The sequence below is a fragment of the Nuphar pumila genome, chromosome 5 (assembly GCF_984573655.1).
Source record: "Nuphar pumila chromosome 5, dmNupPumi1.hap1.1, whole genome shotgun sequence".
NCBI lineage: Eukaryota > Viridiplantae > Streptophyta > Magnoliopsida > Nymphaeales > Nymphaeaceae > Nuphar > Nuphar pumila.
Window position 1 is genome coordinate 134,407,804 of NC_143253.1, and position 16,691 is coordinate 134,424,494.

Genomic DNA, 16,691 nt, shown 5'->3' on the forward strand with positions numbered 1-16,691 from the left:
ACCGGAGAGCAATTTAAGGACCTACAAGCATCCTCACTTCAAGAATCAAAACTCAAGAGGTAAAGGAGCAAAGAGGGACTATAGCTAGCTTACATGCCACTTTTGTAAAGAGCCGGGGCACATTAATCCTATTTGCCCAAAATGGAAGAAATTACTTGCAATGGCTATGACATCTCAACCAGAGGAACGACCATCATCGTCAAATGGGTCTCTTTCTCTTCAACAAATCGTAGAAGCTTTACCACCTCTTCTCAAGGGAGGCATCTTTGGAGCCGCTATGTCTACATCCTCACCTCCCGGTAAGACATCTTGGCTTCTAGATTCCGGTACATCTTTTCACATGACTCCAAGTGCTTGTTTTCTTTCCGATTTTTCTAAAAATTCTCTTCCATCTTTTGTCTCAACGGTGGATGGAACACCTCTTGAAATTAAAGGAATAGGCAATTTTAAACAACATGATTTCTTTGTTCCAAAAATTCGTCTTATACCAAAACTAAATTTAAATTTACTTTCGATCTCTCAACTCTCGAACCATGATTGCGATATAAAATTCTCTTCTAACAAATGTTGGATACAGGATCGCCGATCCGGGAGGTTGATTAGGGAAGGCTCTAGGAGAGGAGACCTCTACTATGTTGATTTTCTTCAAATTCCCAAGAACCAATTTTGTAATGTTGCTCAAAACAAAGATATTCATATATGTCATAAGAGACTGGGACATCCCAACATTGTTAAAATCTCTTATTAGCCTTTTATTAAACATCTTTGTAAAGAAGATTTTTTATGTAATGAATGTATTCTTGGGAAGATGAAAAGTCTACCTTTTACTCCAAGATCCATGTTTATGATAAAACCCTTTGAAATTGTTCATTCCGATGTATGGGGTCCGGCTCCGGTGATATCTAAAGGAGGATTCTCATATTATGTAATTTTTGTGGACAATTATTGGATATATTTTCTTAAACATAAACATGAAGTTTTTTCAACATTTAAAACTTTTCATACGATGGTTTTAAATCAATTCAATGGAAGTTTAAAAAATCTTAGATCTGACTCTGGTGGCGAATACCTTTCAAACGAATTCAAGAGTTATCTTAAAAGTTATGGTATTCTCCATTAAAAATTCTGCCCAAAAACCCCACAACAAAATGGGTTAGCTGAACGAAAGCATAGGCATATCATTAAAACAACTAGAACCTTGCTCATTTCACAAAATATTCCAAAGAAACTCTGGGCTGAGGCAACTCTTACATCGGTCTATCTCATAAATAAACTTCCATCAAAAAATTTGAACAAAATTTTCCCATTTGAAAAATTGTACAAGAAAGAACCTGATTATAGCAGGTTAAGGGTTTTTGGATGTAAATGTTTTGTCCTTATTGATAAAAACGACAAACTTTCCCCAAAAGTCATTTCTTGCACCTTTCTTGGTTATTCTGAAACCCAAAAGGGTTTTCAATGTTATGATGTCAAAAATGACAAATTGTATGTTTCTAGAAATGTAAGTTTTTTAAAAAATCTTAGTGGTTTTGAAAACCTTGAATCTAATGACAAGAACGTAGATTATTCTTTTCTATTTGATCTATTAACTGAAAGTGATGATACTAGTGATGATGAGTCAAATCAAAATGACTCAAGTGATAATGAAACTAGAGAAACCAGTCCTATGTCCTCTCCATTTCATCAACATGTCGATGAGGAACCTCCTAGAGATCCCTGTTAAATTATGTAATCTAGTATATATATTCATATATATATATATATATATATATATATATATATAGATTGAGATACATATACATATGTACTATGTATATATGTATATGTATCTCAATAAGTATATATATATATATATGAATATATTTACTTATTTATTTTTTGTTTCTTTTTACCCGAATAGGGTATTTCTGTAAATTCCTATTTTACGCATATTCTCCTTCGAATATGATTGTAATTCTTCTTTTTTCTTTTACTTTTACTTTTCTTTTTCTTTCTTTCTTTTCTTTTTTCTTTTTGCTTTCTTGGTTTTTGCGCCACATAGGGAGGCTCCCCAAAGAGTCGTTGGGGAGCTTCCAACGGTCACATATATGACCGTTGGGGGCTCCCAACGACTCTCTTGGGAGCCCCCTTTTGTGGCTCCTTTATGTGCTTATAAATAGGGGTTTCACCCCTTTGTATTTCTTATGGCTTTGAGTCAAAGCCCAAGTGCTCAATAAAGTGGTTCCAATATTTTTATATTGTTGCGCATTTGTGAGATTTTGTGAGTTGTGCTTTTGTGCACAAGTGTTCTAAAGTGTTAATATCGTGCATGTGTGCCGAGTTTATTATCAAGAATATTAAGGTTTTGATATTAGTATCTTGTTAGAGATACTTTTATAATCTCATCACCTATACTCATAGAAATAGAAACAGCTTCAGAAGTGCCCTTGAAAGATATGATTATGCTAGTAGGATTGCTCCTCAAAGTGAGGAGAACCTTCGTAGGACCGAAAGACAGAGAAAAACTCCTTCTAGGTTCATCTCATATGAATCATTTTCACCTAAACATAGAGTCTGTCTAAGCGTCATTCATTCTTACATAGAACCTAGAAACTTCAAGGAAGCACAGAAATATCCTGAATAGATAGCCGCCAATGATAATGAACTCGAAGCTCTGAGAAGAGCCAAGACATGGGAATTTCAAGACCTTCCTAAAGGTAAGAAAGCAATAGGGTGTAGATGGGTATTTAAGGTTAAGACTAAGAGTGATGGATCCCTCGAGAGATATAAGGCTCGACTGGTTGCAAAGAAGTATAGTCAAGAATATGGGATTGATTATGAGAAGACATTTGCCCCGGTGGCTCGAATGGTCATTGTCCGATGTCTTATAACGGTTGCCTCAATTAACAAGTAGAACGTCTATCAAATGGATGTTAAAAATGTTTTTCTAAACGGAGATCTAACTAAAGTGTATATGGATGCTCCTCCTGGAATGGAGACTCCTAAAGGAAAGGTGTTTCGCCTTTGAAAAGCACTTTATGGTTTGAAACAAGCCCCCAAGGCTTGGTATGATAGGTTTAATTCCGTAATGATAGAAAATGGGTTTTCATCCTGTTTTATTGATACTGCTTTGTTTGTTAGAAAATCCAATGCAGGAATTGTCATCTTACTGTTGTATGTGGATGACATGTTCATAACTGGAAGTGATTCTAAAGGGGTTAAGAGAATAAAATCAATTTTGAAAGATAAGTTTGAAATGTTTGATCTGGGTTTTCTGACTTATTTTTTGGGTATTGAAGTAGCATACTCTCATAGACGGTATTTTTTATCTCATACTAAGCTTGCTTCTGAGATCATTGACAGGTCAGGTATTACAGATGAAAAGGTTTGTGAAACTCCTGCTATAGTAGGAACTAAAATGAAGATTGATGATGGTGTTCCCCTTTCGGACTCCCTACAGACAGTTTGTTGGATCATTGATGTATTTGAGTATCACCAAACCAGATATCTCTCATGCAGTCCATATTACAAGTCAGTTTCAGCATGCACCAACTTCAGTCCACATGGGTGTCATCTTGTGAGTCGTAAGATACATAAAGGGTACTCTAAATAAGGGAGTTTTTTTGTCCTTTTCTTCTGATTTAAAATTAATTGCTTATACTGAATCTGATTAGGGAGGTGATCCAAATAACCATCACTCCACCACTGGTTTTTGTGTGTTCTTAGGACTCACTGATTTCGTAGAGATGAAAGAAGCAACAAAAAGTGTTTCTATCATCAACTGAAGCCGAATATCTTGTCATGGCAACTACTACCATGGAAATTGTATGGATCCATCGGTTGCATGAAGACATGGATATCACTATTGAAGGGCCCACTAAGCTATGTTGTGATAACAAGAGTGTAATTTATAATACCAAAAATCATACTTTCCACGAGTGGACTAAGCACATTGAAATGGACTATCACTATGTTCGTGAAGCCTATCTAAAAGGAGTCATTGATCTACCTTATGTTACTTAAGAATATCAGTTGGCAGATTTCTTCACCAAAGTTTTATGTGCACCGCGATTCAACTTTCTCCTTGGCAAACTTTCGGTCATCATACCCTAAGTTTGAGAGGGGGTGTTAAATTATGTATCAACATTGTAATCTCGTATATATATATATATATATATATATATATATATAGAGAGAGAGAGAGACATATACATATGTACTATGTATATGTATCTTTATCTATATATATAAATATATTTACCTATTTCTTTTTGTCACGTTTTTCACTCGAAAAGGGTATTTTTGTAAATTCCTATTTTACGCATATTCCATTTGGAATATGATTATAACTTCTTTTAATTCTTTTATTTTTTCTTTTTCCTTTTCTTTTCTTTTTTTTCTTTTTATTTGTTTTGTAATATGTGCCACATAGGGAGGCTCCCCAAAGAGTCGTTGGGGGCTCCCAACGACTCTCTTGGGAGCCCCCTATGTGGCTCCTTTGTAAGGTTATAAATAGGGGTTTCACACCTTTTGTATTTTCATGGCTTTGGGTCAAAGCCCAAGTTCCTAATAAAGTTTGATTATTTATTTTTATGTTTTTTGTGCATTTGTGAGAGTTTGCGAATTTGTGCTTTTATGCACAAGTGTTCTTATTATGCATGTGTCATTCTTTATCAAGAATATTGAAGTCTTGATCGTAGTATCTTGTTGAAGATACTTTCACAATCTTCTTCTTTGGTATCTCTCTCATGTTGAAACTCTATTGCTTTGATATGGTATTAGAGTCCTACCCAACCCTAGAAAGAGGTATTTGGTGATCATCTGAAAGGAAATAGGAAGAAGAAACTTCATTCTGGTGTGTCAGGTGTGTCTCTTTTTGCCTGCCCCAAGAAGGTCGTCTGTAGATTTGATGCATTTTTATTCCGTCGAGTTGAGGTTTTGCTAACTCTTGATTTTATATGATTTCTAAACTAAAAATCATTTTGATCAGAGATATACTCGATTTTATATGGATTTTTTTTTCTGATGTTTTTAATAGTGGCATGGATAGTGTTCAGATTTGAGAAATCAGCTGGTATTGATCTCATTGGGGGTTTTCAATGCCCTAGATTTGCATCATTTGGGTTGTTTTTGTGTTAGAAAGCTGTTGGATATGCTTTGGTAGAAGTATTTTGTGATTTGGGAGAGATTTGAGCAGTTTTTGAAGGTTATATTGCTGGTGGGAAAGTGGTTTTCCACTATTTTGGCTATCGGATTTGAGTATTTGCCCTATTAATCTGAGTTTTGCCTGTTGAACTTGATAGATATATGTCTTGGCTATTTTATGCATGAAATTTGAAGATTATTGAAGTCTTTGTGGGTCGGTACATTAAATCTTGGTTATGGGCAGTGTGCTTTTGTGTCTTACTCTATTCGTGCATATTGGAGTGGGATTTTGCATTGTGATATTGCTTTCTTTCAACATATTTGGCATTGTTTTTGCTATCATCGGTGTTAATGTGCAGCTTCTGAACTGTAGTTTGCAGGTTTGGTGAGTATAGAACATTCAGATTATTTCCGTAAAATTTGACGGGACTAACTTTGCATACTGGGTAGAATTTATGTGAACTGTAATTAGGGGATTGGGGTATATTAGGTATGTTGACGGTACTAATTCTAAGCCCAAGAAAGGAGACCCTGACTATGATATTGGAATTCTTGAGTGGAAAAGTGAAGTCATGGCTTTTGGGTTCTGTAAAACAAAATATCTCGGTGAATATTATGAAGTATGAAGCTGCCAAGGATGCTTTGGGCATATTTGAAGCAAGTATATAAGCAATCTAATTATGCAAAAAGACAACAATTAAAGCAAGAATTAAATGCTCCTAAGGCAGGAAAATGAGTCAATTCAGGACTTCTATGCTCTATTTTAGTAGGCATTGGATGCTTTAACTACAATGATGTTGTCACAAGTGTGACAAATGTGATGATTGTGTTGAATGCAAAAATTGTGATATGAAGGCTAGAGACTAGAAACAGGTGATTGATTTTCTCATGACTGTCCTGAGTTTGATAATGTGCACAACAACATCCTTCATAGATCCTTTCTACCCACTCTAATGCAGACTCTAGGAGACCCATTGGCAAAAGAGACCAAGCTCAAGTCTCTTGGGGATCAGTCTTCAGTGGAGAATGTGCTTGTTGTAACCCGTCAGTTTGGAGGTAGAGGTGGAGGAGGAGCATGAGGTTAGCCTAGTGGAGGTCGTGGAGATATGAGCTTTATTCAGTGTCATTATTGTAAAGGCTTTAGGCACATGAAGAACTCATGCCCCGTATTGAAAAAGAAGAAAGGTGGAGTGGTTGCTGCCTCTACTAAGGAAGAAAACTCTAAGCTCAAGGGTTCCATCTGATGTGTGCAGCATTGGCTCTCAGTCCAATCTTCCTTCTATGTCCGGTTCAGCTAAGCATGTGAGCATACTCAACATCAGTTATTATTGATCATCCTCATCCCATTGCCGGTTTATCACAACTCTAACCAGACTACTAGCGCCACATAAACATAATTAACAAGAATGACAGTAAAGGTAGCTTTTCAGATACGCTCATGAATTGAAAAAGAAAAAAACACATAAGAAATTAATGACCTGAAAGAGTTCAATAGATGAGTTCCCATCTTTTGGTGCCCCCTGCTTAGCATCTACACGAACCATAGCATTTCTGCACCAAAAATGATCCAGGTCATGTTAGCAAGTGTTACATCATACAGTTCACCCTCGTGAGTTCTCCAAAAGAATTTCTGAGCAAACAAAAATAACTAATTATTCGACCACTACAGCACATGTGCAATCACTGGCTAATCTAAAACTAATTTCATTTTTTTTCATGAGCATCAAACAAAAATATATAAATATATACATATATAGATAGTTATATACATGCAAACATACATACATACTTTTATACGTACATGCCATACATATATAGGACCACTAGAATATGAGAACTGGAAATGTGAGAACTTTAGTGTGAAGTAGGCTTTTCCAACACTATTTTTGCTAATCCAACCCTATAGATGTGTTCAGCATGGTCCATTTGCTAAGAATCACCTGTTGGGTCGTGTTTTTACAATGAAAAAACACAATTTTTAGATGCTTGAATATTTAGAGAAATTCTGAGCCATTGATTTTCAAGCCCTAAAAAACTTGCTTATACATCAGGATCAGATGATACAAGAGCTTGTCCTTATAAAACAAAGCATGTAAATCACATCCATATAGTCAGATTTATGAAAAAAAACAAAAACTCCATGAAAATCCTGGTTCACACCAAAGTTCTCATATTCTAGTGGCCCTATACACACACACACGTGTGTGTATGTATACATATGCAAAATTATGTTACACTTCACAAGGTGCTGTAGATATGAAGTTATAGATTATCAACTATGAACTAAAAGCCTAAAGCATGTCAAAAAATAGAGTTATCTAATAATCAATATATATATACAGTTTTACAATGGACAAACTTAATCATGTGCATTGACAACAGATAGGGTGGATCATAAACGGAAATGGGTTAAATTATGTCAAACTCAGCTGATCCTTGTCTGAAAGTATGCAGCACCAGTACCCCTCTGGCACTATGTCAACATGGTAAGGAGGCTTGGTAAAATTGCATGTTACATATATTAAGAAATAAAAAAAAAAATTAAAATTTGAAATTCATAGAATTGAGAAAAAAAAAAGAAACAAAGAAAAAAATCATCAAGTAAAAAGAATTATGAAACAAAAAAAAAATGAATATAAAAATAAAAAGTTAAAAAACATATGTGGCATCAAGCATACAGATAACCATAATTTGTGTACATATACTTCATATATTTTATGAAGATAACCAGAAAATTCAACAAAAAGTAAAAACGGAACACAAAATTATGACTAATCATTTAAACACAAATTATAACAAGTTCTAATGAAAATGAAGTGCAACCCATCAACTAACAAAAAGAAAAGAACAAAGTTCCTTATTGGCCGTTTTCACCAATTACAACAACAGTTTTAATGACATGACAAGCACTTAGTGGGTGAAAAAGGTTATTTTTTATTTTTTATTTTTTGCTTTAATAGAGTGAATATGTCACTACTAAAATCTGAATGGAGCCTAAAAATGTATGAAATTGTTTAAAAAAAGAAATTGTTAGAGAAAAACTTTTGAAGGAAATTCAGCCCTATGTCACAATACTACACAATATGGACCAATACAGTACTTAATTTATGAAGCAGAGGTTGTTGAGATGATGTGGGGGGCAGGGGGGGGGGGGGGGGATAATATGACAATTATGACATATTTTACTGTATGATACAATTATTGCAAGTTGAGTGGTATATGTGTGTGCATCTCGTACTCTCTAGTAGACCCCACTACTATGTCACATGGGTGCGGGTGCGGCAAAAATATAAAAAATTATATATATATATATATATATAAAGTCCAAAAGTTGGACATAAATAACCCTGGGTGCGTTGACTGCACCCAGGGTCAGGTTGACCGCATCGGGTGCGGGTGTGGGTGCGACGTGGGTGCGGCACCTAGTTGGAGAGTCCCTGTGACATAGCCCCACTAGTTTCTTAATATTTTTACAAATATTTGTGGACCAAGACCTGCACATTGTATGATTATGATGTGCGAAGTGGTTTCTTCAGAGCCTCCAAAATCGAGGGTCCACAATGTCACAAAAACTTCATGATAAAAAATTCAGTTTTTTACATCAAATCAACTCAATGCAAAGTGTCTTTTCCTAATAAACCAGCCATGCTAGATGCATTGAGCTGATAAAGCACGAATCTATAATTTTCTGGTTAATACAGGCATGCACATATAAAGCAAGTGTGTGTGTGAGTGTGAGAGAGAGAGAACAGTGGCAACAATGTAGGCTTGCAAGAAAGAATAGGATGAGCGGAAGGACCCGCTAGTCATTTCCAGATACTGAAAGTTGCAATCCGTCCATGATGGGGTGGGAGAGAGAGAGGGAGGACGTTTTGACCCTCCAATTAATCTAATAGGACTGTCATGAGTAGGTGGACACCAATGCACATCTGAATTAGCAGAACGCCCCCCCCCCCCCCCTCTCTCTCTCTCTCAGCCCCTATATATGTGTGTGTGATATTAATGACTATGGTGATCATAATGATAAGGATGATTGGTGATGGTGGTTAATGATGACAGTGATGATTGAAGTTAAAAGAGATGATGATCATGTTTCTGATGGTGGTGGAGGTGATCATTGTGAGGCATGGTTCTGATAATTGTGATAATGATAATAATCGTGGTTATTGGTGGTGGTGGTCACCACGAATGACAATGATGTCTTCTTCTTCTTCTTCTTCTTCTTCTTCTTTCTTCTTCTTCTTCTTACTTCTTCTTCTTCTTCTTCTTCTTCTTCTTCTTCTTTCTTCTTCTTCTTCTTCTTCTCTTCTTCTTCTTCTTCTTCTTCTTCTTCTTCTTCTTCTTCTTCTTCTTCTTCTTCTTCTTTCTTCTTCTTCTTCTTTCTCTTCTTCTTCTTCTTCTTCTTCTTCTTCTTCTTCTTCTTCTTCTTCTTCTTCTTCTTCTTCTTCTTTCTTCTTCTTCTTCTTATCTTCTTCTTCTTTTCTTCTTCTTTCTTCTTCTTCTTCTTCTTCTTCTTCTTCTTCTTCTTCTTCTTCTTCTTCTTCTTCTTCTTCTTCTTCTTCTTCTTCTTCTTCTTCTTCTTCTTCTTCTTCTTCTTCTTCTTCTTCTTCTTCTTCTTCTTCTTCTTTCTTCTTCTTCTCTTCTTTCTTCTTCTTCTTCTTCTTCTTCTCTTCTTCTTCTTCTTCTTCTTCTTCTTCTTCTTCTTCTTCTTCTTCTTCTTCTTCTTCTTCTTCTTCTTCTTCTTCTTCTTCTTCTTCTTCTTCTTCTTCTTCTTCTTCTTCTTCTTCTTCTTCTTCTTCTTCTTCTTCTCTTCTTCTTCTTCTTCTTCTTCTTCTTCTTCTTCTCTTCTTCTTCTTCTTCTTCTTCTTCTTCTTCTTCTTCTTCTTCTTCTTCTTCTTCTTCTTCTTCTCTTCTTCTTCTTCTTCTTCTTCTTCTTCTTCTTCTTCTTCTTCTTCTTCTTCTTCTTCTTCTTCTTCTTCTTCTTCTTCTTCTCTTCTTCTTCTTCTTCTTCTTCTTCTTCTTCTTCTTCTTCTTCTTCTTCTTCTTCTTCTTCTTCTTCTTCTTCTTCTTCTTCTTCTTCTTCTTGGTGGTGGTGGTGGTCTTTATGATGATAAACATGACAGCTTTCTTGATATTGTTGTTCCTATCGATTATAATTGTTTTTGTTGATGAAGATGATTATGATGATGGTAGTTAACAATTATGAATATTTGACAGATGATGTTGATGTGTGTTCACTTGTATCTGCAGTCAAACTAAAATAATTCAATAAGTAGATTATAAGATCCAGGCAATCCAAACACAGAAAAATGACTATTGAACTGTCATTCAAACATCAATTTAAGCTTATAAAAACGCAGAAAAAACTCATTAAAGCTAGATTCCTCCAACTGAATAATACAAAAATGAACTTTTGAAAAATGTCATCCATAAAAAACCTAATTTCCTGACAGCTGTCTTCTGTCACATGTAGAGTTGCCTAAGTTCCCTCCCCCAGAATATCTATCCTTGGTTCATGAAATAAAAAGAGGAAAACAAGTATAAAACATCACTTACTTTCCCCATTCAGGTGGAGGATTCCATGGAGACAATATCGTATCAGATTTAGCATTTGGCAAGCAGTTCCTCACAATAAAAGACTTTGTTGCAAACAGTGCTACACCAACATCTTTATAATCACGATCAAAATCATAGCTCTGCAAACATAGAAAGGAAAAACTAAGATGCCAAAAAGAAGAGGATAACAATAGCAACAGCATTACAAAAACTATATGAAACCAAAATTTCTGAAAAAACAACATATCAATCATACACAAACTTAATTAAAGCAATCTATGGTTAACCAAAACAATATTCCAATGCTGTGTTTCATGAATAAGAACAAATGAATTTAATATCGAGACAATATGGACATTTATGTTACTTGCAGAATTCATTAATCCATTATTATCTTTGTTTTTACTACTACCACCACTAGTACTATCATTATTAGTAGTAGTAGCAGCAGCAGCAACAGTACTGGCATAAAACCAAATGCTTAATGCCACAAAATGCAAAACATCACATTGGGAACACTTAGAGTGATTACTAAAAATCTCATAAGACAAAAATACAACATCAGAGGTCATTGAACAGAAATTCTACTGTGCTTGTGTGCACGCAAAAGATAAGGACAAGTTAAAACAACAAAAAGCTTCAAAAGGAACTAGAAACATAAGACGCTATTTTTGCCAGGGTTTCTCAGATTTAAATCCCATATGGAATTGTTTCCTAGCCCAGCCTATCAAGACAAAAGCAGAGATAAGATCCAACATTTTTCTCTAAATTAAGTTCATCAATCCAGCCTTAATATTCACTACTTGATAGCACATCGACTTTGTGAACAATCAACTCCAGTCAACACATGGTTAGCATTCAAATGATGCATGCAGGAGATGCAGTTCAGATGCTACAAAATCATGATGATTTCATCAATGCATACATAAGAATGTGTAGATTTAAATGGTCTTAAAAGTTTCTTCTTCGCATGGCCTGTAAGTAGAACATCTTATAAATTATTCAGAGCATGAGTTATTCCATCATGCATGTGAACAAAGATTTTACCACCTGAATACTTGAATATACGGTATTACAGATAGAGTTGAAGCTTAAAGCTGAATGACAATTTAGTCCAATTGTACAAGACAACAATCATCTCTCAAGATGCTAAATTGAGAATTTTGTTGCCTTGCAATAAGACTATAGATACGTACCATATTATTAATCTCTGCTTCAGCAAAAGCTTTACCATCTGCTAGCATGCTCCAGACTACTTTGCTAATTCTCAAAGATATACGCATCGCATAAGAGGGGCTTTTGTTTTTCTCCTTTTCCATTAACCGCAGCTGAGCAGCTTTTTGTAAAGCTAGCCTTAGTGATGCAGATGCCGCTTTCCTATCCTTCTTTCTGTTTACTAATTCTTTCTTCAACCCATGTACCTAAACACGTAAATTAAATCTGAGAATTATAACTTGTAAGGCAATTTAATATCAAAAAGCTTGTTGCAATGAAAACATAGAGGTTATCACCTAAAAAGACCATAGGTAGCCAATCAAATAAAGTCCTTTGAGATCTTATTCATGACTTGCTAAGAAAAGGAACTAATGATTGGACATTCTATCAAAAGCAGAACGGCCCATAAAAGAGCTCAAAAAGGAGAGGATCTCAAATCCATATATTCATAGAGTATCCACAGTGTTCCGTCAGAACTAGGAACTACAAATAAAAGCTGGGTGCAATTCATCATTATTGAAATGAAGAAATAGATAAGATCCACTAAAAGATGGCAAATGCAACCCATACATAACATCAAAGCAAATGGACACTAACATTGACAAACAACATAAGGAAAAAAATGCACATATATGAAATAAGAAAGTGATTTTATAGCCTCACTTGCAAGTGCATACAAACATTCATGGAATCCTTAAAGGAATGAAGCTCAAATGAGCTAACCTATGCAGATATCGTGAGAAACACAAAAAGGGCCAACATGAGAATAAGGTCGAGAATCCTATCAGAAAATATCAAAGATCTAACATGGCAAAGAAGGTTGAATTGGGATAGTAAGCAGATGTAGTTCAATCTGCTGAAAATTGATGCAGAAAGAAAAATGCAAATTTCAGAAAATATAAAAAGCCATACAAGTTGTGATAGTGAGAGTTATAGCCGTGCAACACTCTAACCCAAGGTGATGTACATAAGGCCCCAAAAGAAAGAGCTTATATTTAGCATAGTGATGCCTATCAATGCTCTGAATATGTAAAAGCAATAAAGAGAAAAAAGTAAAAAGAGGAAACAGAAACAATAATTAGTGTACCATGTTTTATGTAACAATGCAGATTGTAAATGCCGTAAGCACTATTTAAGTAAAAAAAGAATACTGCCAAAATATGAATATAAAAACAGCCAAAACTCAGTGAGTATAACCAACTCCTCCAAATTTGTAAAATCAATAAAGTAAAAAAGTTTTATGTTTTGCTCATTAGCTTCTAGCAATCAGGCATATAAATGTAAATAATGCATCCCTTTGAAAATGTAGAAGCTACCCATCCAGGACCAACTCACAAGTAAGGCCTTTTCACCAGTAATCATCCACACGTCACCATTCTTATCTGGAGGCATACATGCCTGTCCCAAGGCATCACAAGATACAGACAGCATCTTAATGTCATCAAGAAGTAGCTTTCGCTCTCTTTCTGCCTTTTCGAGATCAATTCTTGCAAGTTCTACCTCTTCAACACCATCAGGAACTACCTCATCTGCCTCTTCACTCTCATCTTCGTCCTCATCATCAGTATATGGAAGACTGCTTTTACGAGGCCTAAATATCAAAGAGAAGTTAAAATAAAATTAAATGTGCTCACCCTGAGACTATTAAAAAGACTATCCATTTATAGGTATAAAAATAGCAGAGAAGAAAGAATCTTAATATATAATATTAAATTTCAAAATACCTAAGTGTAGCATCCTAAAGAAGATCTTTCCATGCATACATGAGTTACTACCCATAAAGAAGGGAATAGCAATAGCAATTATCATACATCTTAATTCTGATTTCTGACTATCAAAATGGAGAAAACCAACCAAGGTAGAAGATAGGGCAGGAAGCCATCATTGAGAAACGTGTGAAAATAGTATGTCGGTCATGCCTTAGGGATATAATTGGTAATACTGCATTTGTCTATGCATTATATTGTACATTGCTAATGAGTGTTATACTGTAGTTTTTTATTCCATGTAGGGGTATTCTGGACATTGTTATTATGTTATGTAGCCCAGATAAAGAGGGTTGACTCTTGTCCATATCTTCTTCCTCAATAAGACTTCTGAGTTTTGCCCTCCGCCCTAGTATGTGTGTGTGTGTGTGTGTGTGTGTTTCCCTCATATTGCAGCCAATCGATATGGTATTAAAGAAAGCAAATATGAGAGATTTAAGGCTTGTAAGAAGGAAAAATAGCGCAAACCATTACAGTATCGTTGCTACGACATTGCTGCAGTAACATCACGTGAGTGCTGCTACAGTAATCATGAAGTTTTGCTTTTGGGTCTTTTCTGTTGGTAAAGCATCTGAAACAACACTAGAGACAAATTCCTTCTGATTTGGGCAAATATAGAGACAATTATGATTTTTTATTTTTAGGTTTATCTCCTGAAAATAGGGCAAGATTTTCCTTCTGCTGTTTTAGTTTGGGCACTTGGATTTGTTGGGTAGTTTTTGGGTAAAGAATATGATATGGAAGTAGTTTAATACTGATTGGGGTTGTATTTTGGAATTGTGAAGAATTTTTGTGGTATTGAAGGGCAACAGCCTGTTTTTTGTGAAGTTTCTTGAAATATTTGAGATCCATCATTGACATTGTTGAGGGATTTGATTGTGTCACTGTTTGCTCTTGGATTGGTAGCTTTTTATCAACATGTTTGAGTGATTTGGTAGCTGCCTACTTTGGGATCATAAGCATAAAGTATGACTGCTGAATTTAGTGACAACAATATGGTTAATTCTGTTTTGGTGTTCTAGAATAACAGCAACTTGTGATAATAGAGGTTGCTATAATGAAGGTACAGAACTACTGAGCTAAAACTCATGTGCAAGTTCTAATTGTTAAAATACATGTAATCAATATATATATATATATATATATATATATATATATATATATATATATATATATATATATATATATATATTCCATCATACCCGATAGCGGTATTTTAGTCATTTCACATGTACCCGATAGGGGTACTTATATATATATATACATATATATATATATATATATATATATATATATATATATATATTTCATCATACCTGGTAGGGGTATTTTAGTCATTTCGCGTATACCCGATAGGGGTACTTGTTTTTCTCCTCTTTTTTTTCCTTCTTTTTTACCCACTTAAGGGGCCCCACCATTGAGTCATTGGGGCCCCCAACGGTCACAATTGTGACCGTTGGGGGCTCCCAACGACTCCATGGGAGCCCCCTTTGTGGCTATCCTTTTGAGGCCATGTGGCCTCCCCCTTCTCTCATTTTATTTGTATAAATAGGGGTGAACCCCTTTGTATTTTCTCATTCTTGAGAGCTCCCTCTCTTTCAATAAAGAGACATTTATATTTTGTGTTGTGTTGTCCCTTTGTGGACTTGGCTATTATCTCTTTTGTCTGTCCATTGGTGGACATTGTAAGTGCTTATAGCACTCTTTGTATTTCCGCATATCTCCTTACACTAATTACTTAATCTGACAACATAGATGTGTTCAACATGCTTTAATTGCTGTTGATCAAATCTTGGATTGCGTTTTTCCAATATAAGTACACAACTATTTGAGATGAAGTTTTGGTACATTGCATGATGTTGATTCTTGAAGCCCTTGAAAAACCTGTTTACATCACAATCACATGATTCAAAACCGATTTCCTACTAAAACCCCCATGCGGATGTATTCATCCACAGGATCTGATTTACAAAAAGAAAATAAATATGAAAAGGAGGTGGCTTCTACTTCAATAGTTCTGTACTTTTCTTAATAGGACACTCTACACAGACACACATAGAGAGAAAGAGAGATGTGTCCATTATATATATATATATATATATATATATATATATATATCATAAACACCATTATCGTTCTCGGCAATTTCTAGGCAAGTTTTTCTTGGGATTTTTTTTCAAAAAGTTAATTTTCTTGGAAAAATATTGGAAATTTTAAATTTTTAAAAAATACAAAGAATAATAAACAAGATAAGAAATAATAGATTCTATAGCATTTTTCTTGCAAAAATATAAAGCGACAATTATAAAAAGTTTGTGAAATATAAAAGAAACAAAAAATTTTAAAAAAATACTTCAAATATATAAAAAAAAAAGGATTTTTCTGAAAAATTCAGAAACATATTGTGATAATATCACAATATTTTATGTTCTAGAAATATTTTGAAAATCTCGTGAAACTGCTGACCTTAAAATAAAAAAAATATCACGATATTTTCAAAATATCAGAGATATCAATGACTACGATATACATACATATATATATATAGAGAGAGAGAGTGACTTGCGTGCACCTATGTCACATGGACACTTTACTTAGCATGTGCATCCTACCTTGGCACAACATGATATCAAACACACCAGTGGACCTCAACACTTCATGGACACAAGCAAAGCTTATGATGGACACAATCAACACCATGCCCTCAATTTTATCTATTTATTTTTATGATCATGATCGTATAATTAGTATTATTGTGTATTTTCTTTTAAAATTCATCATTTATTACAAATATATTTCAACTTTTAAGTTAGATTATTATTAAAAAAATTATTCTTAATTATTTAGAATTGGTCAAGAATTTGCATTTAAGATAAAAGTAGTGCTTCCTAGGTTAAGAATTTTAAGTTTATAATTATCTGCATATCATATATATATATATATAGAGAGAGAGAGAGAGAGTAATGTGTAGTTTTCAAACCATCCTTCTCTGTGATGGACCTATTTCCTTCAATGGGCCAGCGCGGCGCG

General features: G+C 34.7%; 1 protein-coding gene across 2 annotated transcripts in view; it reads right to left on the reverse strand.

Moving 5' to 3' along the window:
• LOC149838857 (protein SABRE-like) overlaps positions 1–16,691 on the reverse strand; it is a 112,695-nt gene that overhangs the window by 20,017 nt on the left and 75,987 nt on the right. For both annotated transcript variants that reach the window (XM_090006845.1, XM_090006844.1), the window contains exons 14-17: positions 13,231–13,486; positions 11,877–12,101; positions 10,681–10,820; positions 6,603–6,675 (exon numbers count right to left, since the gene is read on the reverse strand). In XM_090006845.1, coding sequence (XP_089862971.1) covers positions 6,603–6,675; positions 10,681–10,820; positions 11,877–12,101; positions 13,231–13,486 — 694 coding nt within the window. The remainder of the gene's footprint in view (positions 1–6,602; positions 6,676–10,680; positions 10,821–11,876; positions 12,102–13,230; positions 13,487–16,691) is intronic.